The sequence below is a fragment of the Populus nigra genome, chromosome 5, assembly GCF_951802175.1.
Source record: "Populus nigra chromosome 5, ddPopNigr1.1, whole genome shotgun sequence".
Classification (NCBI taxonomy): Eukaryota; Viridiplantae; Streptophyta; class Magnoliopsida; order Malpighiales; family Salicaceae; genus Populus; species Populus nigra.
In genome coordinates, this window is record NC_084856.1 from 21,758,097 (window position 1) to 21,785,564 (window position 27,468).

The 27,468-nt window shown below is 35.9% G+C and overlaps 3 protein-coding genes, 1 long non-coding RNA gene and 1 pseudogene across 6 annotated transcripts in view; 4 read left to right on the top strand and 1 right to left on the bottom strand.

Annotated features, from left to right (window-relative positions):
* The window catches only part of LOC133695299 (disease resistance-like protein DSC1), a 43,988-nt gene extending 24,805 nt beyond the window's left edge, over positions 1-19,183 (top strand). The window contains exon 6 of the mRNA XM_062117225.1: positions 18,777-19,183. The gene's annotated coding sequence lies outside the window, so the exon portion shown is untranslated. The remainder of the gene's footprint in view (positions 1-18,776) is intronic.
* LOC133695298 (disease resistance protein RPV1-like) lies at positions 2,528-22,463 on the top strand. Of its 3 annotated transcripts, none has more exons than XR_009842428.1 (11): positions 2,528-3,115; positions 3,347-3,876; positions 4,015-5,095; positions 5,254-5,592; positions 5,692-8,328; positions 8,423-8,859; positions 10,665-10,793; positions 11,434-11,548; positions 11,649-11,911; positions 12,012-13,020; positions 13,237-13,562. XR_009842428.1 is itself a non-coding variant. In XM_062117222.1 (7 exons), the coding sequence occupies exons 1-6, from the start codon at positions 3,047-3,049 to the stop codon at positions 8,852-8,854; spliced, it is 5,088 nt and encodes a 1,695-aa protein (XP_061973206.1). In that variant the 5' UTR covers positions 2,528-3,046; the 3' UTR covers positions 8,855-8,859; positions 22,347-22,463. The 3 variants fall into 3 exon arrangements, 1 of the variants encoding a protein (XP_061973206.1); XR_009842429.1 differs by having other exon boundaries at positions 12,012-12,291; XM_062117222.1 differs by lacking the exons at positions 10,665-10,793; positions 11,434-11,548; positions 11,649-11,911; positions 12,012-13,020; positions 13,237-13,562 and adding an exon at positions 22,347-22,463.
* LOC133694885 (kinesin-like protein KIN-14S) lies at positions 11,448-13,358 on the top strand. The gene is made up of 5 exons (XM_062116580.1): positions 11,448-11,523; positions 11,649-11,792; positions 12,012-12,316; positions 12,963-13,020; positions 13,237-13,358. The coding sequence occupies exons 1-5, from the start codon at positions 11,448-11,450 to the stop codon at positions 13,356-13,358; spliced, it is 705 nt and encodes a 234-aa protein (XP_061972564.1).
* LOC133693582 (uncharacterized) lies at positions 16,139-17,917 on the bottom strand. Its single transcript, XR_009842140.1, has 3 exons — positions 17,825-17,917; positions 17,009-17,079; positions 16,139-16,410 (listed from the first exon to the last, which is right to left on the bottom strand). It is a non-coding gene; the product is annotated as an uncharacterized LOC133693582 (long non-coding RNA).
* LOC133695310 (LRR receptor-like serine/threonine-protein kinase FLS2) lies at positions 19,327-27,397 on the top strand (annotated as a pseudogene).
* Positions 27,398-27,468: the final 71 nt, after the last annotated feature.

The following is a 27,468-nucleotide window of genomic DNA, read 5'->3' on the forward strand; positions in this document are numbered from 1 at the left end:
CTTCTCCAGTCTCTGTCTCAACTAAAAATAGTTTAAGCAAAAGTTATGTTAAATGAACAATTCTGTTTTTAACCTTTTATAATTTGGTCCTCAAAACTATATTTTTTCGTGAGTCAACCCATCCGAGTATTCTATAAAATTAACAATTTTCGCTTCCCAAACTAATTGATAGATGTTGGGCGTAGCATATTATAATTATAAATAAAACTAAAGCGCATTGGATTGTGTATAGTACAATTCATGGTAAATAACTAATGTGTATCTTAAAATTACAAATAAAATTAAAAGGCATCAATATTTTATTATGAATATTTTATTATGGATTGCGCACAGTATAATTTATAATTTATAGTAGACTGATGTCTCCTTTAAAAAACAAAATAATTAAATAAATACTTAGGGTTAATTTTGTATTTTTATATCTTTATTACATAGTTTAATTATTCCTATGTCTTCAAAAAAAGAATAACATAGGTAATTTTTGGCGCATGCACTACACAAGTTTTTTTTAATCTCATCCTTTAATATTGAACTTATTGAAGATTGAAATTTATAATATGTTTCTATTTGTTTTTCATGAAGTTATCTTGATTTTATGATCCAGGTCACGAGTTTGACAAGTTAACTTGAATAGCATTTTTAGATATTTTTTAATTGATTGTTTTTTTCAATTCACTACAACATTTAGTAGTTTTACCAACAAAATATTTCCGTCAACGTAAGATCACTATTTTGTCAGTGAAAATTTTATCAACTAATTCACCGATGGAATGTGTTCGTTGGTATACCGTTCGTCGGTAATTCCACTATTTGTCGCTAATTCTATCGAGAAAAAAAAATTGAAAAACAATGATTTTACATACATTTAGGATCTTTCATTCAAGCAAAAAAAGAACACACTTCTATTTGGGGTATAAGAAATTTTTTTTTTTGATAATCCAGTTAAAACCCGTAACTCGAAACTTGCTCTAGGTAGAAACCTAAGCCCGGACTAAAAACTATGCATCGTATGTTAAGAGAAAAGTGGTAAATTCTTCAGTGGAAACTCTAATCATGGTCTAGCAAGGGTTGTCTGGAAAAAGATTCCGGAAGACCACCAGTATCCACAAGGAAATCACCAGGAAATGACTGCTTGGCTGTGTTCAAAAATCAAAAGGGCACTCAGCGAGTCAAGCATCCGCGTACACGGCGCTTTAACTCGTTTTGGCCGGTGGGATATCCTACTTTTTGACTAATTTATACACCCAGCCAGCGTTTAACACAAGATAGAGCTCTACATCAATAATTGATAGGAAATTGGCATGCCACTTTCTCATCAATTATTTAAGATTTGATAGAGGAGATGAGAAAATGATTGCTATTATCTACACAAAAATAATAATTAGTACGCTGTTAAACCATAAACATTCCTTCCTGGAAACCGACCTCAACTTTTTCTCATCAATTATTTTCTCTCACTTTTTTGCTCTAAATTTCTATTAACATTATCAAGTGTTTTTGATTTTAGACAAGGAAGTGAACTTAGCTCAACTAGATGACATAGATAGTGAAATAGAGAGATTATTGTAGAGTTTAATGTTACAACAAGGGAGTGAACAATTTTTTTTCTCCTAAAAAATCCACATAATTCGTGGTATGAAACAAGGAATTTTAACTGATCATCTTCAAAATCATTTTTTTTTATTTATTTAAAGTTTGTTTGTTATTGTATTTTAAAAGTATTTTTAAAAAATTAATTTTTTTATTTTTTTATTTATTTTAAATTAATTAATTTTGATAATTTTAGATTTTTTTTGATATAATGATGTAAAAAATAAATTTTAAAAAGTATAAAAATATTAATTTAATATATTTTCAAATAAAAAACATTTTAAAACACTATAACATTAATAAACCGGCTGCCGGCTGTAAGTGATTTTTTTTTTTTTTGATTAGCGTGGGGTGTCCGGGCCAGCTTGCGCGCACCACGACTATTCCCCACGGCCCATTGAACATCCTGCAAGCCCAGTGAGCAGGCAAGGCACCGCGGGAGTGACAGGTATACACGCGAGGACTCGAACCTAGGGCACATAGACAGGACAAAGCCGGCCAAGGCCACTGAGCTGCAAGCCTCGGTGTGCTGTAAATGATTCAAAGTTTTATACAATTTGTGGGTTTTGGTTGGAGATAATAATTAATAAAATCAAATGCACACCTGGATAATCTCTATTAATTCAACTTTTTTAAATAATTAATTACAAAAAAATGTTGAGTCTTTGTCTGGTGAGTCAACCCATGCGAGTGTTCTATTAAATTATTAATTTTCATTCCCAACTTATAATTGGTTAGATAATCTCCACTTGCTCAGCGTATGGTAGTAAACAATATATAGTAGTTTGATGTTATACACATTCCTTCCAGGAAACTGACCTCAACGTCTCTTCCATGGCACATTAAGGAAACAAGAGAAAGAAGACGATATATCCTCGTTGAGGCACACAGAGGGTTAAAGATCAACAAGCTGCCCTTGATTAATAACTGGTACAACTTTCTTCCTATTCGTCCATTAATTTCTCTCTGTTTTGGGTTAGATTCCACTTGTTTGACCATTGCTGTAGCATCATTCATGCTGTTTATATATGTTATTGAGTTTTCCCTTTCAGCTCAAAATGACTCTGTAATTAATTAAGATCTCAGCTAATTTCCCACTGGCTCCTCTCTTTATAACTTTCATTGCTCTTCTTTGCTGGGCTCATATTTTTCTTCTTAAATATTCCTGATCTGTTCTTTCTATCTCATTATCTCTGAACCAACAACGACTAATTAAATGAGAACCCAATTGGTTTTTAGTTATGAATTTTCTTGTATTTTTACTGTACCATGTTTTCTGACATTTTGATCTTGTCCAACAACTATTTTAAAGAATTCTTCTGACAGTTATTATTCACTTCTATCTCCTTCTTTCTGATTTTCCACATGTTTTGGGCTAGAACCTCTGAGCTATAGACCACTATTATTGTCTGATCATTCTAATACACTCTTGTTTGATCATATTTAGCCTTTATTTATGAGATATAAGAACTCAAATAATCTCCCAACTGTCCTCCATCCACTAGCTTCTCTCTTTATTTATCAGGTGTAAGATCTCAACTAGTCTTTGACTAATAGTGAATCTGAAAGAATAAAAATATGGATTGTCAATCAATTTTTGCCATCTGCCTTCTGATCTCACATCTCCATTTGAATTTTCCAGTTGGTGTTAAATTATATGGTTTTGGTTTTAACGAATATTCATCGACATGGCTCTTACTAGTTATATTACTCATCATTATAATTATATCGTTTGTTTTCTTATTGCTTGTTACAGGGAATAATTATCACAAGTAGAGCCTACTTCTACATATATCAAGCATATACAAATATGACTTCCTCTTCTTCTCCCGCTACTCCATATTTGAAGCACGAAGTGTTCCTCAGTTTTAGAGGCACAGACACCCGCAATAGTTTCACCAGTCATCTTTATGATGCTTTGAAGCGAAACCACATTGACGCTTACATCGATAATAAACTTGATGGAGGAGAAAAGATCGAGCCTGCCCTCTTGGAAAGGATTGAAGAGTCATGTATTTCGCTGGTCATTTTCTCTGAAAATTATGCAGATTCTACTTTCTGTTTGAGGGAACTCTCCAAGATTCTTGAGTGCATGGAGACCAAACAACAGATGGTCTTACCAGTATTTTACCGACTTGATCCAAGCCATGTTCAAAATCTGACTGGGAGCTATGGAGATGCACTTTGCAAGCATGAAAGAGATTGCAGTTCTGAAGAAGTAGAGAGATGGAGACATGCTTTGAAAGAAATAGCTAATCTCAAGGGCTGGGATTCAGACGTCATTAAGTAAGTTATTAATTTAGTTACAGCATATTAAACCCCAACTTATTTAAACCATTTTGTTCGAGAATCAATATTGTGTTTGATGTTATGATAAAATTTCTTAGGTCTTAGCCTTTGTTCTTTATTTATTATGCACTGCAGGGATGAGACCAAGCTAATTCAGGAAATCGTTTCCGACATTCAAAAGAAATTGAACCATGAGCTGTCACCCTCATTTGATTCAAAACGCCTTGTTGGAATGGCATCACGCGTTGAAGACATCGAATCATTACTATCCTTTGGATCAACTGGTGTTCTCATTGTGGGAATCTGGGGGATGGGTGGTATAGGTAAGTCCACAACGGCTGAAACTGTGTATCATCGAAACCGTAGTAAATTTGAAGGCCATTGCTTTTTCCAAAATGTGAGGGAAGAATCACAGAAGCATGGAGTGAATCATGTAAGACAGGAAATTCTTGGCATGGTATTAGGGAAGAATGATCTCAAAATACACGGAAAAGAGCTACCCGCGGCCATTAAGCGAATGCTCCAAAGAAAAAGAGTCCTCATAGTTCTTGATGATGTCAATGATCCAAAAGATTTAAAATATTTAGTAGGAGAGGATGGTTTGTTTGGCCAAGGAAGTAGAATCATGGTGACAAGTAGAGATAGGCAAGTGCTTATAAATGCATGTGATGAAGACAAAATTTACGAGGTTGAAATTTTAGATGAAGACGATGCACTTCGACTCTTCAGCTTACATGCTTTTAAACAAGGTCGTCCCATAGAAGAATATATTGGGCTATCAAAAACCGTGGTAAGCTGTGTTAAGGGCATTCCATTAGTTCTCGAGGTTTTAGGTGGCAATCTATACAATAGGAGTGTTGAATACTGGGAAAGTAAGGTGGCACAGCTAAGAACTAGTGGTAGCGAGATTGAGCAACGTTTGGAATTGTGTTATCAGGAATTACGCGACACAGAAAAGAAAATATTTCTTGACATAGCATGTTTCTTTGGACGGTGCAAAAGGGATCACCTCCAACAAACACTAGATCTGGAAGAAAGAAGTGGGATAGATCGTCTCATTGATATGTGTCTCATAAAAATTGTTCAAAACAAGATCTGGATGCATGATATGCTAGTAAAACTAGGGAAAAAAATTGTCCACCAAGAAAACGTTGACCCTAGAGAACGTAGCAGGTTGTGGCAGGCTGATGATATCTATCGTGTATTAACAACTCAGGTAGCATTTCCAAGTTATTTAATTGACTGTTGCTTGACTTTCTTGTTTATAGCTAAGAGATGTAGCCTTGGACAAGAATAAATATCAAGGCCAGCTTCTTCTTCTTCTTCTTTATTTGTTATATATATACTGATTTACACTTTGCTTTTGTTAAATAGAGGACTGGATCAAAAGTGGAAAGCATTTCCCTCAACTTGCTTGCAATTACTGAAGAAATGATCTTGAGTCCTACAGCATTTGAAGGGATGTATAATTTAAGATTGCTCAAAATCTACTACCCACCTTTCTTAAAGGATCCCTCAAAGGAGCAAATTATGAACGGAAAGAGGGTCGGAATCCACCTTCCAGGAGGGCTTCACTTTCTTTCAAGTGAGCTAAGGTTTCTCTTCTGGTATAATTACCCCTTGAAATCCATGCCATCAAATTTTTTCCCTAAGAAACCTTTTCAAATTGAAATGCCTTGTAGCCAGCTTGAACAACTTTGGAATGAATACCAGGTATATATGCTTTATCACCCTTCGTTTTCAAATAGAGGACTTTTTTGAAATTATTCATAACATTTATCTCTTCTTACATTACTTTTTTTTTTTTTACAGCCACTTGAGAAATTAAAATTAATTAACCCCCCTTCCTCAAAGCCGAGCTTAATTGATTCAGACCTGTCTAAAGTCCCACACCTTGAGGTTCTACATCCAGGTATACCTTCCTCGATTAAATACAGCACCAGACTTACCACATTACAGCTTCCCAGACTCGAGAGTTTCTATACTTTGCCATCATCAATTGGGTGCCTCTCTCAACTTGTTAGGTTAAACTTATCTTCATGTGAAAGTCTTGCTAGTCTACCGGACAACATTGATGAGTTAAAATCTCTTGTAGAGCTTGATCTTTATTCTTGCTCAAAACTAGCAAGTCTTCCAAATAGCATTTGCAAGTTAAAATGTCTTACTAAGCTTAGTCTTGGTCGTCAGCCAAAACTAGCAAGTCTACCTAACAACATTGGGGAGCTGAGATCTCTTGTAAAGCTTAGTCTTTCTTCTTGCTCAAAACTAGCAAGTCTACCCGACAGCATTGGCGAGTTGAGATCTCTTGTAGAGCTTCATGTTTCTTCTTGCTCAGGACTAGCAAGTCTACCAGACAGCATTGGCGAGTTGAGATCTCTTGAAGAGCTTGATCTTAATGGTTGCTTTGGACTAGCAAGTCTACCAGACACCATTGGTGGATTGAGATCTCTTGGAAATCTTGATCTTAATGGTTGCTTAGGACTAGCAAGTCTACCAGACAGTATTGGTGCGCTGAAATCTCTTGAAAACCTTGTTTTTAGTGGTTGCTCAGGACTAGCAAGTCTACCAGACAACATTGGCTCGTTGAAATCTCTTGAAAAGCTTGAGCTTAATGGTTGCTCAGGACTAGCAAGTTTACCGGACAACATTGGCACATTGAAATCTCTCAAATGGCTTAAACTTGATGGTTGCTCAGGACTAGCAAGTCTACCGGACAGAATTGACGAGTTGAAATCTCTTGAACGGCTCTATCTTAATGGTTGCTCAGGACTAGCAAGTCTACCGGACAGAATTGGGGAGTTGAAATCTCTTGAACAGCTCCAACTTAATGGTTGCTCGGGACTAGCAATTCTACCGGACACCATTGGCGAGTTGAAATCTCTTGAACGGCTCGAACTTAATGGTTGCTCGGGACTAGCAAGTCTACCGGACACCATTGGCGCATTGAAATCTCTCAAATGGCTTGATTTTTTTGGTTGCTCAGGACTAGCAAGTCTACCGGACAACATTGGCGAGTTGGAATCTCTCCAACAGCTTCGTCTTGTTGATTTCGCACAACTAGCAAGTCTACCGGACAACATTGGCGTGATGAAATCTCTTGAATGGCTTGTACTTTCTGGTTGCTCAGGACTAGCAAGTCTACCGGACAATATTGGCGAGTTGGAATCACTCCAATCTCTTCATCTTAGTGGTTTCTCACAACTAGCAAGTCTACCAGACAGCATTGGCGCGTTGAAATCTCTCAAATCGCTTAGTCTTTTTGGTTGCTCAGGACTAGCAAGTCTACCGGACAACATTGGCGAGTTGGAATCTCTTCAATCTCTTAATCTTAGTGGTTTCTCACAACTAGCAAGTCTACCGCACAGCATGAGTGCGTTGAAATCTCTTGAATCGCTTCGTCTTTGTGGTTCCCCGGGATTAGCAAGTCTATTGGACAACATTGGTGTGTTGAAATCGCTAAAATTGCTTTCTCTTAATGGTTTCTCAGAATTAGCAAGTCTACCGGACAACATTTGCGCGTTGAAATCTCTTGAATCGCTTAGTCTTTATGGTTGCTCGGGACTAGCAAGTTTACCTGACAGAATTGGCGGGTTGAAATCTCTTGAATCGCTTAGTCTTTGTGGTTCCCCGGGATTAGCAAGTCTATTGGACAACATTGGTGTGTTGAAATCGCTAAAATTGCTTTCTCTTAATGGTTTCTCAGAATTAGCAAGTCTACCGGACAACATTTGCGCGTTGAAATCTCTTGAATCGCTTAGTCTTTATGGTTGCTCAGGACTAGCAAGTTTACCTGACAGAATTGGCGGGTTGAAATCTCTTACGCGTCTTTATCTTTCTGGTTGCTCAGGACTAAAAAGTCTACCGGATAGCATTGGCGAGTTGAAAAATCTTATGACGCTCTTTCTCAGTGGTTGCTTAAAACTAGCAAGTCTGCAAGATAACTTCATTGATATCGAATTTAGAGGACTTGACAAACAGCGTTGTTATACACTGAGAGGATTCCAGAAAGTAGAAGAAATTGCATCATCCACCTATAAATTGGGCTGCCATGAATTTTTAAATTTGGGAAATTCTCGTGTGTTAAAAACTCCAGAGAGCTTAGGCTCTCTGGTGTCGCTAACAGAGTTGAGATTATCTCAGATTGATTTTGAGAGGATACCTGCAAGCATCAAGCACCTTACTAAGCTACGTGAACTCTTTTTAGATGAGTGCAAGCGGCTTCAATGTTTACCAGAGCTTCCATCAACTCTACAAGTTTTAATCGCATCAGGCTGCATCTCTCTAAAATCTGTAGCAAGTATATTCATGCAAGGTGATAGAGAATATGAAGCTGCTTCTCAGGAGTTCAATTTCTCTGAATGCCTCCAACTGGATCAGAATTCACGCACTAGAATTATGGGTGATGCCCGTTTACGAATTCAACGCACGGCAACATCATTGTTTTATCAGGTGAATTCCTCCTCCCTCGATCTTGATTTATTTAAAGAAAAAAATCAAGATAATTTTTTATATGTATCTCACATTCTCACTCTCTTCGGTGCAGGAATATCATCGTCAGAACATTAGAGTTCGGTTGTGTATTCCTGGGTCAGAAGTCCCGGAGTGTTTTAGTTACAAAAATAGAGAAGGATCTTCAGTAAAAATCCGGCAACCAGCTCATTGTTATCGTGGTTTCACTTTCTGCGCTGTTGTTTCATTTGGCCAAAGCGGGGAAAGGCGTCCGGTTAATATTGAATGTGAATGCCATTTGATAATCAAAGATGGAACCCAGATTGATCTCAGTTCCTCCTACTACAAAAAATATGAAAGAATAATGGTGAGCAGTACTGTATGGAAAAGGGAGCATGTGTTCATTTGGAGTGTCCACTGGAAGTGCTTTTTCAAGGAGGCCTCGTTTCATTTCAAACCACTGTGGGGAGCTACTGATGTGGTGGTTGCGTGTGGAGTCCATACGCTAAAATGCACAAACTTGTGACATTGGTAACTCGTCTTCTCCTCTTCTTTTTCTATACAAATACTTATGAAACAACTCAATTAAAATGAAACCAGATAGTCTTATGTATTAGAGATGAAAATGGTATATTTATCCTCCTACTTCAAAATGATTCTTAACTAGGTCCCCGAACAAAACAAAAAAATAATTATCAATTGGATCCCATCTATCACATATTACCAATTAACCCCACCATTAAAATTTATGGTATAAATGACATCATTTTAAGGGGTGAATGGTTCTAAGGTATTCATGAAAAAAAACAATTGGTTCCGTAGGTTAACTCGGGTTATTTTTTATTTTTTAATAGAATTTTTTTTTCAATTTCATCCTTTAATATTAAGTTAATTAAGAATTTGGTTTTATATTGTTTTTTTGTTTTCTATGAGTTTATCGTGATCCCAAGATCCAGGCTACAAGTTTTACGAGATAGCAAGGTTGGCTAAAGTTTTTTTTTGTCTTTTTTATTTTTTTTTTCATTTTCATCCCTCAACATTTGATTTATTGAGAATTTAACTTCATATTTTTATTTTATTTTAATCTATAGATTTATTTTGGTCTCATGATCCGAGTTTATTATGTTAACCCGGGTTGACTCAAGATATTTTTTTAATTGATTTTTTTTTCAATTGAATCCTTCAACATTAGGTTGATTGAAAATTGTACTTTGTAATTTTTGTTACCATGATCTCATGACCCGGGTCGATGGTTAGCTTGGTTGCCTCAAGTTTTTTTGTGTTCTTTTTAAATGCATTTGTTTTTCAATTTCTTCTATTAATATTTGGTTAATTGGGAATTAGGCTTCATAATTCATTTTGGTTTTCTTTCTATGAAGATATCTTGACCTCATAACTCGAGTCACAGGTTTAATTTATGAACTTGGGTTGAATCAAGTGGTTTTTTCATGTTTTTTTATTAATTGTTTTTTTTTTACAATTTTATTTTTTAATATTGGGTTTATTGAGAATTGAGTTTTCTAATTTTAATTTGACTGGCAGTGTAGCGTGGACAATTATCTAGTATTAACTATAAACTAAAAGAAGAGGAGAGGTTTTTACTGTACCTCTCATCACAAAGCACTATTCATTGGTATTATGATTTGCTTCTTTTTTTCTATGCTTTTTTAAATTTCATCTTTTAATATTATATTTGTTTTTATTGAGTTATTTCACTCTCATGACATAGATTGTTGACTTGACGAGTTAACTTGGTTAACTTAAATTTTTCTTTAATTTCATCTTTTAATATTGATTTGATAGGAAATTAGACTTCATGATCTCTTTTGTTTACTTTCTATGGTGTTATTCTTGCCTTATGACTGGAGAATCGTGTTTAACAAGTTAACCAAAGTTGACTAATAGTTTTTTGTGTCGTTTTTTTTTTAATTTTATCATTCAACATTGAGCCGGTTGGAAATTGAGTTTCATACTCTATTTTGATTTGCTTTCTATAGGGATATTTTGGTATCACAATCAATGTCGCGAGTTTTTTATAGTGTTATCTCAATTTGATGGCCCAAGTCATGGGTCTGGCTGATTGACTCATGTCGGGTTTTTTTTTATTTTTAATTGGTTTTTTTTAATCTTATCTTTCAATATTAGGTTGATTGGTGATTGAAATTTGTAATTTTTTTCTATTTATTTTTTATGGATTATCTTGGTCTTCTAATCTGGATTACGAGTTTGGCAAGTTAACTCGGGTGATGTAAACTTACTGGATTTTTCATTCACCATGCAGTGCATTAAGATCATTTGACCAAAATGATTATTTTCTTTTTTCATGTTGCTAACAGTGCTTTGTCGCTTGAAAACAAAATATGGACAGAGTAATGAAGTATCAGTTAGAGGAGATAACAAGGCAAAGACCAACAGGAGAAACGCTCGCATACGGGCTTGATATAAGGAAGGAGCCACGTTAAAAGGTTTTTCTTTTCCTTTTTTTTTTCAAATATTTTTTACCAAACAACTACGTTGCTTTTAAATTGATCAAAGAGATTGAGTGGAAGAAGTTCCTGCTGCTTAATTTTATATCAAAGTTATCTAAAATGTTAGATTAAAAGTGTTATTTTTTTAGCAATTTCATTTTTTTCTTTTAATTTTTTTCTCGGGTTTTTTATACAAAATAGTGGAGATACCTTTGGATTCTAATTTTAAACCTAAAATAGGTAAGGGGTTGGATCAATAAAATTTAAATTTGACTTAATAAATCAAGTTTATTAAAAATATCAAATAATTTTTTATAATTTAAATATTTTTTATTATGTTAAAAAAGTTAATTCAACCTACAGTGTATCATAAAATTATAAATAAGAATATTTAGAAGACTTGGGAGTAATTTATAATTAATTAAAGTATTAATAAAAAAAATCAAAATAAAAAAAATAATTTTAAATGGGCTCGATTAACTACCAATCAGACCACACCAGTACATAGCCCAAAACCAAAGGCCCAATTCATTCCGTCTCTTTTTCTGTATTGACCGATACGCCTAAATTCTTGAATTATTTTATTTTATTTTTATGGTTCTTGTTTTATAGATCGAAATTGTTTGATTTCTCTCAGATCTGACGTTCCAAATGATTGAAGAGATCTGCGATCGTATCAAGACCGTTCAAATTTCCGATTCCAGCCCTTCTCTCTCTTCGACCACAGGTTATAGACACCCTTCAAAAACTCGGTGAGTATCCAATAGTGAAACTAATTTATTTCTTCTTTTCATTTTTTATTTTTTTTGGGGGGTTTGGTTTTGATATTTTACTTGTTGAAATATTGGTCAGGTAATGAATATGAACTTCTTAAAAAGAAGTATCTACAAGAGTTGTCTGAGAGGAAGGGGCTTTACAATGAGGTGATCAAGCTTAAAGGGAATATTAGGGTCTTCTGTAGATGCAGACCACTAAATCAAGTCGAAATAACAAATGGTTCGAACTATGTAGTTGAATTTGACTCTTCCCAAGATAATGAGTTGCAGATCATTTCCTCTGATTCTTCCAAAAAGTAATTTAAGTGGACCATGTTTTTGGGCCTGAGGATAATCAAGGTGATCTGATGTTTTATTTTATGTATTGCTACTGCAGACATCCTGTTAAAGATTATGTGTGCAATTGAAGCTTTTAATCCTTTGTCTTTGTGATATGCAGAGGCTGTTTCTGTACAGACTAAACCAATAGTTGCTTCAGTTTTGGATGGCTACAATGTCTGCATATTCGCCTATGGACAAACTGGAACTGGAAAGACATTTACTATGGAGGGCAGCCCAGAAAATAGGGGAGTGAACTACAGAACATTGGATGAGTTGTTCGGAGTTTCTCAAGAGAGAAGTGGCATTATGAGATATGGTCTTTTTGTTAGTATGATGGAGGTTTACAATGAGAAGATAAGGGACCTCTTGATTGATAGTTCCAACCAACCGCCTAAAAAGTTAGTTTCCTCTTTTATTGCTACTGTATTGATCTGATAATCAAAATATAGTCATTTATATCAAATTTTTTGGTTGCAAAAATTTTGTAATTGCAATTTTCTGTAGCACTGATTTATATCATTTTGCTACTTGATGAGGGAAATTAACTATTGTTAGTACAAACATCATGCGTGTGGCTATTTGACAAGAAAAGTGGATCGTGGAAGTTTTGTATTAGCCCAATTTTCTCGATAGCAAATGATAATAAATACATTGTAATGGGTGACCTACCCAGATAAAAAAACATAAAGAATTGGTCGCATTGTAATGGGTGACCTACCTAAAAAAAAAAAAAAGAGTGGTTTCATTGTAATGGGTGACCTATCCAAAAAATAACGAGGGCTCGAAGACGTACTTGACAGGAGGTGAGGTTAGAAAACGCATTATCTAAGAGATGGTGGAGTAACGATCTGCGAAAATGTTTGAAAACAAATGCATTATGATCAATATACCACTGTGGGGAACTGCTGATGTGGTGGTTCAGTGTGGAGTCCATCTACTGTTTGTCCAAGACTGCTGATGAATCCTCTGTTATTTCTCTTCCTAGGACCATAATTGGGTCTTAGCCTTCTTGAGTTTTTCACCTGTGCCATTCAAAGAATTTGCATGGTGTCCATGTTCATGTGTTCAGAGAGCCCCTGCCTTAATTTATGCTTCTTCGGCTGGAACTGTACAGGCGACGTCTCAAGGTTTGTCTAATATCCAGTGATCGGATTTTTGAGTGTCTTTGGTCTCTGCGAGCTAGCCTCTATAAAAAAAAAGCAGCAAGGCAAATAGATGATGCATAAAGTTTTACTGATGCATTACAGGCTCTTTGAATTGATTTAACAAGCAAATAAAGCCACAGTTGTGGTTTACTTCTTATGTCTTATCATGATTAATCTGTTCTTGCATTGATTCTGCAGTGTCTTCAGCCGAGGCAGACTTGCTGTATTCACTTGTCGTTAAAGCTAGGTTCGAGAACAATCGATTCCAGAAGCCAAGGAAGCAACCAGAGACTTCTAGCAAACATGTTGATTGGTTTTGATATTGAAACACCCAGTACATTCGTATTGACATTTTCACTTTCAGATTTTGTGTTCTGCTCAGGACTCAAAACTCAACACTAAACATGTGAGATTTTCTGATATCATTCAATTGTACATCTCAACTCCTTGAATTATGTATCCTTTAAGTTCTCTGAATGATGTGTCCCCTACTTCCTTGAGTGACATGAAGGATTTGTATGGTATATTTGCAGTTTTTCGATGCTTTAACTCATCTTGGCCAGTGGGACATCCTACTTTTTGACTAATTTTATACACCCAGCTAGCGTTTAACACAAGACATGATAGAAAATGATTGCTATTATGGACAATCTTCCTCTCCAGTCTCTGTCTCAACTAAAAATAGTTGAAGCAAAAGTCATGTTAATTCCCAGTAATCCAATCAACTGCTTTCGAGTTCTCCTAAATATTGAAGACACACTTTAAATTTAATTAATATTATTGTTTTTAAGTATCAACAATTATTGTTTTTTATCTGTTCGTAAACAATAATATAGCAAAGGCTAGAGTGTGAGTGGATGTATCGCAACCTGTCAATAACTTCAAGCCACAAAATCTTAATTCAAACCAAAACGCAACATCTTATATGATTTAAGACTCAATCGTAAAAGGACATGTTAATTAGTAACGAGATTAAAGAGTGTCAATGTTATTAAAGGACTCGTACAATTAAATCTCATTTTCAAGCTCGCGATATACTTTTTGAGAGGTAGCTACCCCCGAGTTTGACCTACCAACCAGATGGCCATACTCCTTGACGAGCCTAATCAGTCATAAATAATGTAGTTTTTAATTTAAAAACGATAAATTATGAGGAAAATTTGAAAATAAAATAAAAGGTAAATAAAAATTTAAAATAATTTAAAATATGTGATCAATTCATAAGAAAAAAAAGAATGGTATAAAACAGTGTTGTTGTAAACTTCAATTAAAAATCAATAAATTTTAATATTTATGAAACAACAATAAGTCTTTAAATGAACTAAATAATAAAGAGATAAAGTAAATATATTTTGGAATAAAAAAATAATTCAAAAAATTTAGTAGAGTTTTTTTTTTAAATGCATTTATTTTTCATTTCCATTAATTAATATTGGATTAATTGAGAATTAGGTTTCATAATTCATTTCGGTTTATTTTCTATGAAGATATCCCGATCTCATGACTCGACTCACGGGTTTGGTTGGTTAACTCAGGTTGACTCGAGTGGTTTTTTCATGTTTTTTGTTAATTGTTTTTTTTTTAATTTTAATTTTTAACATTGAGTTGATTGAGAATTGAGTTTTCTAATTTTGATCTAACCAGCAGTTTTTTATTCTTTTTTAATATTTTTTTTCTCAATTTTACTGATTGAGAATTTGGCTTCATATTTTTTTATTTGTTTTCTATGGGATTATTGTGGTCTCAAGATCCAGGTCACAAGTTTTGTGGGTTAACAAACTGGTTGGCTCAAGTTTTTTTGGGTCATTTTTTAATTGATTTTATTTTTCATTTTTATCCTTCAACATTAGGTTGATTGAGAATTTGACTTCATATTTTTATTTTATTTTTTTTATAGATTTATTCTGGTCTCATAATCCGAGTTTGACAAGTTAACTCGGGTTGACTTAGGATATTTTTTAATTGATTTTTTTCAATTGAATCCTTCAACATTAGGTTGATTGAAAATTATACTTTGTAATTTTTTTCTATAGGGTTACCATGGTTTCATGACCCGAGTCGACGATTAGCTCGGTTGCCTCGAGATTTTTTATGTTCTTTTTAAATGCATTTGTTTTTCAATTTCATCCATTAATATTGGGTTAATTGGGAATTAGGTTTCATAATTCATTTCAGTTTGTTTTCTATAAAGATATCCTAACCTCATGACTCGAGTCACGGGTTTAATCAGTTAACTCGGGTTTACTAGAGTTGTTTTTTCAGATTTTTTGTTAATTGTTTTTTTTTTACAATTGTTTTTTCAATATTAGATTTATTAGGAATTGAGTTTTCTAATTTTGATCTGACCAGTAGTGCAGCACGGGCAATTATCTAGTATTAACTTTAAACTAAAAGAGGAGAGGTTTTTACTATACCCTTCGTCACTAAGCACTATTCATTGGAATAATGATTTGCTTCTTTTTTTCTATTTTTTTTTCAATCAATTTTTTTTATTTCATCCTTTAATATTAGATTATTTTTTAATTGAGTTATTTCACTTTCATGATACAGATTGCTGGTCTAACGGGTTATAACCCGGTTGACTCAATTTTTTTCTTCAATTTCATCCTTTAATATTGGGTTGATATGAAATTAGATATGATTTGTTTTGTTAACTTTCTATTATGTTACTTTAGCCTCATGGCCGGAGAATCGTGCTTAACGAGTTAGCCCGAGTTGACTCGAATAGTTTTTTTTAATTATTTTTTTTAATTTTATCTTTTAATACTAAGTCGGTTGGAAATTGATTTTTATATATATATAAATTATTTGCTTTCTATAGAGACATCAAGGTTGCAGGTTTTGGTATTTTAACACTGGTGAAATCGAGTCATTTTTATTTTCTTTCTAGCAGGTTATCTTGGTCTCATGGCTCGGGTCACGGATCCTTCAATATTAAATTTGCTTTTTATTGGTTTGTCCTCACATATGACTTGAGTTAGTTGTCACGACCCGAATCCCGGGTCCATGACCGGCAATGCAGGAGCGGTGCCGGAAGGACACCCCGCTTGCGCTAAGCCTCAAAACGGACATATCAAAAGAATAATTTATTCAAAAATACGCAGCATTTCATAATCTTCAGAAATATTATATTATCCAAAACTGATGAAACCAAAAGATAGTTTAAAACTCCTCATCAGTAATTAAAACAAAAACAATAATCCATAATAGTCATTACATTGTCAAAAATCCAAACTTAATTAAAACAAGGTAATAGTGGAGTGCCTAAGACATCGAATCAAACAACCTTGAAAGATAAGCAAGGCATACCGACCCAAAACTGAAGAAGCAGGAACACTCAACAAGGTTCACCTGCTATCAGAAACTAAGAACCTGAAATAATATTAAGAATGAGGGGTGAGTTCAACCAACTCAATGAGGGAATAATAACTAATATACATTTTAGATATTCTGATATTAATAGTTCGCAAGATCATTTATCTTGATATACATACACATATACATACTAAACATATCATTATATCGTAATGGACTACATGTCAGAGATCAGATGACACCCGAAGGTGACCAGATGACACTCAAAAGTGACCAGATGACACCCGAAAGTGACCAGATGACACCCGAAGGTGACCACTATGGGATGATCAGTCGCCACAGGCTGATGCCTTTCTCACCAGTTAGGTATACAGAATACTATGTGCACACAGGCTAACTACTCTCCGTTAGCTTGGAGTTACTGACAAGTCCCATATCAAGGCATAATATATATTTACAGAATCTTCAGAGAAACGTATATCATATCACATAGAATCTAGTTTGATAGATTGCGAGTGCAAATTCAAGAATAAATGAGTACTCGGAAAATAAGCAACATATATAAATATTCAAGAAATTAACGAGTTGTACTCATTATATAATCAACATACATATTTACTTATCATATATGCATATTAAAGATTATCCCACTCACCCAGAAATATAGAACTAAAAGGAATGTCAGACGAAAGACCCGAAAATCATATTGAGGATCGTTAGGAGAACCTACAACAATATATGAAATACACTCAAAAACAACTCAAACAAAAGATCCCAACGCATATAATAAAACCAGGTTTAGTCTCCTAAGTTTATGGACTAAAACGACAATTTTCCAAAACAGGGACTAAAACGTAATTTTACCAAAATTGGACCACTTTGGAAAATACATAACTATAATGAATTTTCAACCATAAACCATCCTTAATTCTGTCTAGAACGAACCAGGGACCGAACTGTAATTTTCATAAAGTTCAGGGACTAAAATGTAAATTCTTAAAATTGAGGGACCAAACTAAAAATATTCCCAATCAATTATCAAACTGAGATTCATCATTCTTAACCTCATAATAACATTGTCCAGAGTCTCAAAATACAATTAGGGGTCAAATTATAATTTTCTCAAAGTTTAGGGACTAAACTGTAATTTTCACAAATTGAGGGACCAAATTGAATTTTCATCATCTTCAACCTCAAACCCAGAATTTCACAGATTACCTACTATCATCTTCTGATTTCTAACACAATTTCACCATTCAAACAAAATCATAACTCAAAATCATCATCTTTACCTACAATCTCTCACAATCAACTAATTAACCAATTACCCACAACAATCAACCCATAACATTTCAATTAATTCATCAATCAAACCCAAAACAAATCTTCAAAACCCATTCATAATCTCCAACCAAACTGAAAATCAAAGCAAAAGAAAATACATTTATACACTTCAAACCATAAATCTTACCTTTTAAACTTATTTCCTCTACTTCTCTTCCCCTCTTTTCTTTTCTTCTTCTTCCTCCTCCCTTCTCTCTCACGGTTTGCTCCTTCCATTTTCAGATCTCTCTCTCTCTCTTTCTTTCTTTTTTTTTTCTATTTTTATTTATCAACTATTATTCAATTACCACAATACCCCTTATTTAATTATACTTACTTCTAAGCCTCCAAGGGCTTTGTTGCCTTTTCCTATTCCTTTTTATTTGCAAAACATCACATTAGTGGTTTGATAGGTTAACCCAATTGACTTAGTTTGTTTGGCAGGTTTTATGATTTGTTTTGGTTTGCTTTTTATTAGGTTATCTCAATCTCATGATCCGAAAATAGTGTTTAACAAGTTAACCCAAGTTGACTTGGCTTCTTTTTTATGTCATTTTTTAATTAAAATTTTTTATAAACTTAATCATTCAACATTGAGTCCGACAGGAGTAATTGATAATTGAGCTTCATAATTTGTTTTGATTTGCTCTTTATGAGGTTATCTAAGTCTTATGATTAAAGTCATGGATTTGGCAGGTTAATCTAAATTAAATCAGGTTATTTTTTTATGTTCTTTCTATTATGTTATCTCGATCTGATGCCCCGGGTCATGGGTTTTGTTGATTGTCTCGAGTTGTTTTTTATCTTATTTTTTAAATCTCATCCTTCAACATTATGTTGAATGGTGATTGAAATCTGTAATTTGTTTAGATTTATTTTTCATTGCGTTATTTCGGTCTTATAATCCGGATCGCGAGTTTGACAGGTTAACTTGGATATTGTTTTTAGATCTTTTTTTAATTGATTTTTTTTCAACTTCATCCTTTAATATTGAATGAATTAGGAGTTAAACTTCATAATTTACTTTAATTTGCTTTCTACACGGTTGTGGTTTACTTCTTATGTCTTATCATTAACTTGTTTTTGCATTGATTCTGCAGTGTCTTGGAGGTGCCTTACGATTGTGCAGCTGAGGCAGACTTGCTGTATTAGCTTATCGTTAAAGCTAGGTTCTAGAACAATTGATTCCAGAAGCCAAAGAAGCAACCAAAGATTTCAAGCAAACATGTTGATTGGTTTTGATATTGAAACACCCAGTACATTCGTATTGACATTTTCACTTTCAGATTTTGTGTTCTGCTCAGGACTCAAAACTCAACACTAAATATGAAGGATTTGTATGCTATCTTTGCAGTTGAATATGTCAAAAACTATGGTGAGAAACTTCTGTCAGAAGAAGGCTGTCATGTATCTTGTGCATCTGCATTTCTACACTGGAAATTATTTACTCTTAAGATCAAAAGTCTAATATGAATTGGAAATAATAAATTGTGGACCACTGGTTGGAAAAGAGGATTGGGGAGTGAAGACCATAGAATACTTATCTAGATTACTGTGGAAGTAAAGTGATAGCTTCACCTAATTATCATCGCCAAGAAGGTAGGAATAAAGCATCCACTTGCAAGAATTTAATGTGCTCTGCTAGGGTAGGTGGTTTGACTAATTCTTCTTGCCATCCTTTACATATCAAGTTAAGATTACCTTACAGTCTTGGAAAAAATGCAGCAGAAGTGCAAACAGAATCACTTTTTTGTTCACATCAAGAAACGTTTTGTTCCAAAATCTCTGCTAAGAAAGAACAAGAGAGAGGATGGCACACAATCAAAACTGCAACATGGCTGTGCCAGTGTTCTGCCTCATCTTTTTTCTCATGCCAGGAGCATCGGCATTTGTTTGCAATTTTACTGATTGTGAAGCTCTTCTCAAATTCAAGGCAGGCATAACAAGTGATCCGGAAGGATACGTCAAGGATTGGAATGAAGCCAATCCTTTCTGTAACTGGACCGGAGTTACATGCCACCAATCTCTCCAAAACCGGGTTATAGATCTTGAGATCATAGACATGCGCTTAGTAGGAAGTATATCGCCATTTCTATCCAATCTTTCTCTTCTCACCAAGCTTTCCTTGCAGGGTAATAATTTCCGTGGAGAAATCCCAACTACCTTGGGAGCTCTCTCACAGTTAGAATATCTGAATATGATTGAAAATAAGCTCTCTGGTGCCTTTCCAGCTTCACTACATGGCTGTCAAAGCTTGAAATTTCTATACTTGTCTGTTAACAACCTATCTGGGGTCATTCCTGAAGAACTAGGATGGATGAAGAAGCTGAGTTTTTTAGCTCTCTCTGTAAACAACCTCACTGGGGTCATTCCGGCCTTTTTGTCAAACCTGACAGAATTGACACAGCTACAACTGGCTGTGAACCACTTTACTGGGCAAATCCCAGTGGAGCTTGGAGTTTTGAGCAGGCTTGAGATTTTGTATTTGCACACGAACTTTCTTGAGGGAACAATACCTGAATCACTAAGTAATTGCACTGCATTGAGAGCAATTTCATTGATTGGGAATCGATTATCCGGGGAAATCCCTTCAGAAATGGGGAACAAGCTCCAAAACTTGCGGATGTTGAATTTTTATGACAACAATATTTCTGGTAGGATTCCAGTGACATTCTCAAATCTTTCACAGATAACACTGCTTGATTTGAGTATCAATTACTTGGAGGGTGAAGTTCCCGAGGAACTGGGGAAGTTGAAGAACCTTGAGACTCTTTACCTCCATAGCAACAACCTGGTTAGCAAATCTTCTCTCAGTTTTCTTACTGCTCTCACAAACTGTTCATTTATGAAGAAACTGCACTTGGGCTCCTGTTTATTTTCTGGGAGTTTACCTGCTTCCATTGGAAATCTTTCGAAAGACCTCTACTATTTCAATCTTTTGAATAACCGTATAAGAGGAGAGATTCCAGATAGTATTGGAAACTTGAGTGGCCTCGTGACCCTACAACTGTGGTACAATCACTTGGATGGGACAATTCCAGCAACTTTTGGAAAGCTGAAGCTGTTGCAAAGACTATATTTGGGGAGAAACAAGCTACAAGGTTCCATTCCAGATGAAATGGGGCAGATGGAAAACCTTGGCTTACTTGATCTTGCCAATAATTCCATAACCGGGTCAATCCCTTGTTCACTTGGTAACCTCTCACAGTTGAGATACCTTTACCTATCTCAAAACAGCTTATCAGGAAATATTCCCATCAAACTCAGCCAGTGCTCTCTCATGATGCAGCTGGATTTATCTTTTAACAGCTTGCAGGGGCCTCTTCCACCAGAAATTGGAGTTTTTGCTAACTTGGGGCTCTCCCTCAACCTTTCAAATAACAATCTAGACGGGGAACTACCTGCAACTATTGGAAATCTGGTATCTGTACAAGCTATTGACTTATCGGTGAACAGATTTTCTGGCATTATACCAAGTTCAGTTGGAAGTTGTACGGCTTTGGAGTACTTGAACCTATCCAAGAACATGATTGAAGGTACAATTCCAGAGTCATTGAAACAAATTGCATATTTAAAAGCACTGGATCTGGCTTTTAATCAATTAACAGGCAGCGTTCCAATCTGGCTTGCCAATGACTCAGTGATGAAGAATTTCAACCTGTCGTATAATAGATTGACTGGAGAAGTTTCAAGTATGGGAAGGTTTAAAAATCTTAGTGGAAGCACATTGATAGGAAATGCAGGCCTGTGTGGTGGTTCTGCGCTAACGGGACTCCAGCCATATATGTGCAGTTCAAAAGAAAAGGAGGAAGTTATGGAAATGGACCTATTACTTGTTGGCAATTACTATTAGCTGCTTTTTACTGCTCTTGGTATTTGTCGTGGTCCGTGTTAGAAGATTCTTTAAAAAGAAAACTGATGCAGAATCTGAAGAGGCAATTCTGATGGCTTTCAGAGGACGAAATTTCACTCAAAGAGAGCTCGAAATTGCAACGGACGGGTTCAGTGATGCCAAACTCTTGGGGAGAGGAAGCTTTGGGTCAGTTTATAAAGCTTGGATTGATGATAGAATATCTTTTGTCGCGGTTAAGGTTCTAAATGAAGACAGCAGGCGGTGTTACAAAAGCCTAAAAAGGGAGGGCCAAATACTGTCAGGAATTAAGCATCGGAATCTGGTTCATATGATCGGATCAATCTGGAATTCACAGTTCAAGGCTCTCATCCTTGAGTTCGAGGGAGGAAACTGTCGATTGACGTTGAGTGAAAGATTAGGAATAGCAATAGATATTGCGAATGCCTTGGAGTATCTTCAATTGGGTTGCTCAACTCAAGTTGTGCACTGTGATCTGAAACCACAAAATGTTCTTATTGATGATGATGTGGTGGCCCGTGTTGCGGACTTTGGAATTGGAAAGGTCTTTTTTGCTGATAAACCAGCTGAATATTCTTCTACAGCAAGTGGCCTGCGAGGATCTGTTGGCTATATCCCTCCAGGTATGCATCTGGTTGGTTTGTGTTAGTGTTTCGCTGCCCTCCTCTAAATTCTTCGGCATGAAAGATCGCATGTTCCATTCACCTTGCAGTGCATTAAGATCATTTGACCAAAATGATTATTTTCTTTTTTCATTTTGCTAACAGTGCTTTGTTGCTTGTAAACAGAATATGGACAGAGTAATGAAGTATCAGTTAGAGGAGACGTATACAGCTTCGGTATCATGCTGCTGGAATTGATAACAAGGCAAAGACCAACAGGAGAAATGTTCGCAGACGGGCTTGATCTAAGGAAGTGGGTGGGTGCCATGTCATTGAAGCGAGAGGCACATTCAAGTGGTGCTTTAGAGAAGCTAAAGCAAGGCTGTGTTCATGTGTGTTGAAATTTATTGCCTTAAGTTGCTGACGTGTTGCTTGAAGACCAGTTCAGCTCACGTGTTGTTTTTATTTCTACTAGAATAAAGGATTGAACAAGTCCTTAGGTTAATTGTTAGTAGTGGCGAAATGTAAGCCAAACGTGGCAGTAGTGTTGCTTAATTTTAGTTTTTCTGTTTATTTTCCTTCTATAAATCAGTGTAATTGATTGCTGTAAAAAGGTGCAATTATCCTTATCATTATCCAGTTTTCATGCAATAAACATCCCCTGTTCAAATTCAAATTTCTGGTGTTGATCTACAGTAACAAACAGTCACTATAGAGATCAAAGTCTTTTATTTTTCTGCTTCTCGGTTCTTCACTTATTCTGCAAAAGTATTTTCAATTGGTATCAGAGCTTATTTCTTGAAGGGTCTGTGATGGATTCCGAAACTAACTTCTCTCATATCTCAACTCCAATCTTCAATGGAGAAAATTACCAACTTTGGGCAGTACGAATGGAAACATATTTAGAAGCTATGGATTTATGGGAAGTTGTTGAAGAGGATTACGAGATCCTACCACTGCCAAATAATCCAACCATGACTCAAATCAAGAGTCATAAAGAGAGAAAGACCAAGAAATCAAAAGCAAAAGCCACTCTTTTTGCTGCTGTTTCAACAACGATCTTCACCAGGATCATGTCCCTGAAGTCAGCTAAGGATGTCTGAGAATATTTGAAGGAAGAGTATCCAGGAGATGAGAAAATTCGTGGGATGCAAAGTCTCAATTTAATACGTGAATTTGAGCTGCAGAGGATGAAGGATTCTGAGACTATCAAGGAGTACTCAGACAGATTGCTGGGAATTGCAAACAGGGTGAAATTGCTGGGAACTTCATTCTTAGACTCAAGAATTGTTGAGAAAATTCTGGTCACAGTACCAGAAAAATATGAAGCTTCAATCACCACTCTGGAGAACACAAAAGATCTGTCAAGTATTACCTTGACAGAACTTTTGAATGCCTTACAAGACCAAGAACAAAGAAGGCTTATGAGGCAAGATCATGTCATTGAAGGTGCCTTGCAAGCCAAATTTTCAGATTCTGAAAGAAGGAAATTTGGCAGAAAACACCAAGTTGCAGCCAAACCCACCGTTCAAGGTCACGGTAAAGGAAAATTCATTAAAAGAAATTTTCCACCATGTCAACATTGCAACAAGATGGGTCATCCACCATTCAAGTGCTGGAAGAGGCCTGATGCAAGGTGCAACAAATGCAACCAACTTGGGCACGAGGCAATCATCTGCAGAGTAAAAAATCAGAAACAAGAAGAGGATGCTCAAGTTGCAAATCAGGATGATGAAGACCAGATGTTTGTGGCAACATGCTTCTCAGTACAAACTACCTCAGATCATTGGCTAATCGATAGTGGTTGTACAAACCACATGACTTTTGATAAAAGTCTCTTCAGAAATCTGTAGCCAACAGATGTTGCAAAAGTTAGAATTGGAAATGGTGAATGCATTGAAGCTAAGGGAAAGGGAACAATTGCCATTATAACAAACTCAGGTACAAAAACAATAGCAGATGTTCTTTATGTACCTGATATTGATCAAAATTTGCTGAGTGTGGGGCAATTGATTGAGAAAGGAATGAAGGTGATTTTTGAGAATCACACTTGCTGTATTTTTTATGCTGCTGGGCACAAAATACTTCAAGCTAAAATGAGAGGCAAAAGCTTCTCATTTGTTCCATTTGAAGGAGAGCATACTGCATTTCCAGTCCCTCTTAGTGACACTGAACTATGGCACAAACGGCTGGCACACTGTCATCAAAAGAGGATGCTCACCATGAAGGTTCATGAAGCTGTCAGAGGTATACCATCATTCACTGATCTCCAATTAAACTGTAATGCTTGTCAATTTAGGAAGCAAAATAGAATGCCATTTCCATGATCAAATTGGCGAGCAACACACAAGCTCCAGTTAATTCATACGGATGTAGCTGGTCCTTTAAGCACACCATCACTGAATGGCAGTAGATACTATCTGCTATTTATTGATGATTACTCCCGTATGTGCTGGATATATTTCATGAAGTTCAAGTCAGAGGTGGCTGGCATCTTCTGGAAATTCAAGAAAAACGTGGAGAACCAAAGTGGCAGCAGCATTCAAGCCATACGGTCTGACAATGGCAAAGAGTATACCTCAGCCGAATTCAACCGTTACTGTGAAGATGCTGGTATTGAACACCAGCTAACAACCCCCTATACTCCAGAACAGAATGGGGTAAGTGAAAGGCGTAATCGATATGTCATGGAGATGGTGAGAAGCATGATGCATGAGAAGAATCTACCCAAAATGCTGTGGGCAGAAGCTGCTAACACATCAGTGTTCATCCAGAATCGACTTCCAACATCAGTGTTGGCAGAAATGACACCCTTTGAGATGTGGTATAATTATAAGTCTTCCTTGCGTTTCCTCAAAATTTTTGGTTGTGTATGTTTTGTACATGTTCCACAGATTAAGAGGGACAGGCTTGACAAGAAAGCCATCAAAGGAATTTTTGTTGGCTATAGCACAATTTCTAAAGCCTACAAGGTTTATCATCCTCAAAATCAGAAAATTGCTATTACAAGGGATGTCACATTTCATGAAGATGCACAGTGGGAGTGGGTTGATTCACAGGAGAGCATGCTGATTAATAATCAAATTCAGCCCTTGCAAGATAAATTGATTGACTCCGAATCAATTGATGATGAACCAGTCAAGGGTACTCGATCAATTGAAGAAATTTATCAAAGGAGCAATGTTGTTGTGTGCGAACCTGACAACTATGAAGAAGCTCAACAAAATCCATCATGGCAGAAGGCAATGGAAGAAGAAATCTTCATGATCGAGAAGAACAAGACGTGGGAACTTGTTGACAGACCTGGAGACAAAAACATCATTGGCGTAAAATGGATTTTCAGAACCAAATTGAACGCTGACAGTTCAATCAACAAATTCAAAGCCAGGCTTGTTGTCAAGGGATATGCTCAAGTGTATGGGGTTGATTATTCAGACACATTTGCCCCAGTAGCAAGGATGGACACTATCCGATTGCTACTTGCTGTTGCAGCACACAGAAACTGGAAGGTGTTCCAGTTCGACGTCAAATCTGCCTTCTTGAATGGTGTTCTTCAAGAAGAAATTTACGTTGAACAACCTGCTGATTTGTTGTTCAAGGCAAAGCTGACAAGGTGTATTTGTTGAAGAAGGCACTCTATGGATTAAAACAGGCACCAAAGGCCTGGTATGGAAGAATTGATGAGTACTTGACAGGTTTTGGTTTCCAGAGAAGCCCCTCTGAATCAACTCTCTATGTGAACAAAATTGAAGGTGATGTTCTAATTGTGTCACTGTATGTTGATGACCTTCTTGTGACTGGGAGTAATTTGCAGCAAATCAAAAGGTTCAAGCAGGATATGATGCAAGCTTTCGAGATGAGTGATCTTGGGCTCATGAGTTTCTTTCTCAGCATGGAGATCAAGCAAGACAAAGGAGAAATTTTCATTGGACAAGAAAAATATGCAAAGGAAATTTTGAAGAAATTTCAAATGGAAAATTGCAAGCCAACTGCAACTCCAATGAATCAGAAGGACAAGTTCAGCAAGGATGATGGTACTGCCAAGGTAGATGAAGAGAGGTTCAGAAGCTTAATTGGTTGCTTGCTGTATTTAACAACAACCAGACCTGACATATTATATGCAACCAATCTTCTTGCTCATTTCATGCACTGTCCAAGTGAGTTGCACATGAGGGCAGCCAAAAGAGTTTTGAGATACATCAAAGGAACATGCAATTTTGGAGTCAAATTTACACAGTGTCAAAAGCTGAAGTTGCATGGTTTCTCTGACAGTGATTGGGGTGGATTTGTTGATGACATGAAAAGTACTTCGGGGTTTTGTTTCAATTTAGGATCAGCTGTGTTTTCATGGTCATCTAAGAAGCAAAGCATTGTCGCTCAATCAACTGTGGAGGCTGAGTTCATAGCTGCAACTGCAGCAGTCAATCAAGCACTATGGATTAAAAAATTGCTATGTGATTTACAGATGGAGGAGCAAGAAGCAACTGAAATTTCAGTTGACAATCAAGCAGCCATAGCAATTTTTCACAATCCAATGTTCCACGGGAAAACCAAGCATTTCAACATCAAGCTATACTTTGTTCGTGATGTGCAGAAAAATGGTGATGTTGAATTGATTTATTGCAGAACCGAAGATCAATTGGTAGACTTGTTTACCAAAGCACTCCCTGCAAATCGGTTTGAATTTCTAACCAGGATGATTGGGGTTTGCAGCCCTTAATGCAAGGAGGAGTGTTGAAATTTATTGCCTTAAGTTGCTGACGTGTTGCTTGAAGACCAGTTCAGCTCACGTGTTGTTTTTATTTCTGCTAGAATAAAGGATTGAACAAGTCCTTAGGTGAATTGTTAGTAGTGGCGAAATGTAAGCCAAACGTGGCAGTAGTGTTGCTTAATTTTAGTTTTTCTGTTTATTTTCCTTCTATAAATCAGTGTAATTGATTGCTGTAAAAAGGTGCAATTATCCTTATCATTATTCAGTTTTCATGCAATAAACATCCCCTGTTCAAATTCAAATTTCTGGTGTTGATCTACAGTAACAAACAGTCACGGTAGAGATCAAAGTCTTATTTTTCTGCTTCTCGGTTCTTCACTTATTCTGCAAAAGTATTTTCAATGTGGTCGATGCAGGAATGATGTGCACAGAAGAGAATCCACAAAGCCGTCCTTCCATGTCTTTGATCTCCAGAGAGCTCCAAAACCTTTGGAAACAGATGGAATTTGGGAAATGAAGCATGGTGAAGCTAAATAAATAACGTGATGATTATAAGGAAAAAGATTCCGGAAGACCACCAGGAAATTACTACTTGGTTGTGTTCAAAA

Excerpts from the sequence above, each read along its gene's own strand:
- LOC133695298 (XM_062117222.1), top strand. The coding sequence starts at position 3,047 with ATGAGATATAAGAACTCAAATAATCTCCCAACTGTCCTCCATCCACTA. Across the intron at positions 5,593-5,691 it reads AACTTTGGAATGAATACCAG|CCACTTGAGAAATTAAAATT; the intron begins GTATATATGCTT and ends TTTTTTTTACAG. Across the intron at positions 8,329-8,422 it reads CAACATCATTGTTTTATCAG|GAATATCATCGTCAGAACAT; the intron begins GTGAATTCCTCC and ends TCTTCGGTGCAG.
- LOC133694885 (XM_062116580.1), top strand. The coding sequence starts at position 11,448 with ATGATTGAAGAGATCTGCGATCGTATCAAGACCGTTCAAATTTCCGAT. Across the intron at positions 11,793-12,011 it reads TCAAGTCGAAATAACAAATG|AGGCTGTTTCTGTACAGACT; the intron begins GTTCGAACTATG and ends TGTGATATGCAG. Across the intron at positions 13,021-13,236 it reads TGTACAGGCGACGTCTCAAG|TGTCTTCAGCCGAGGCAGAC; the intron begins GTTTGTCTAATA and ends TTGATTCTGCAG.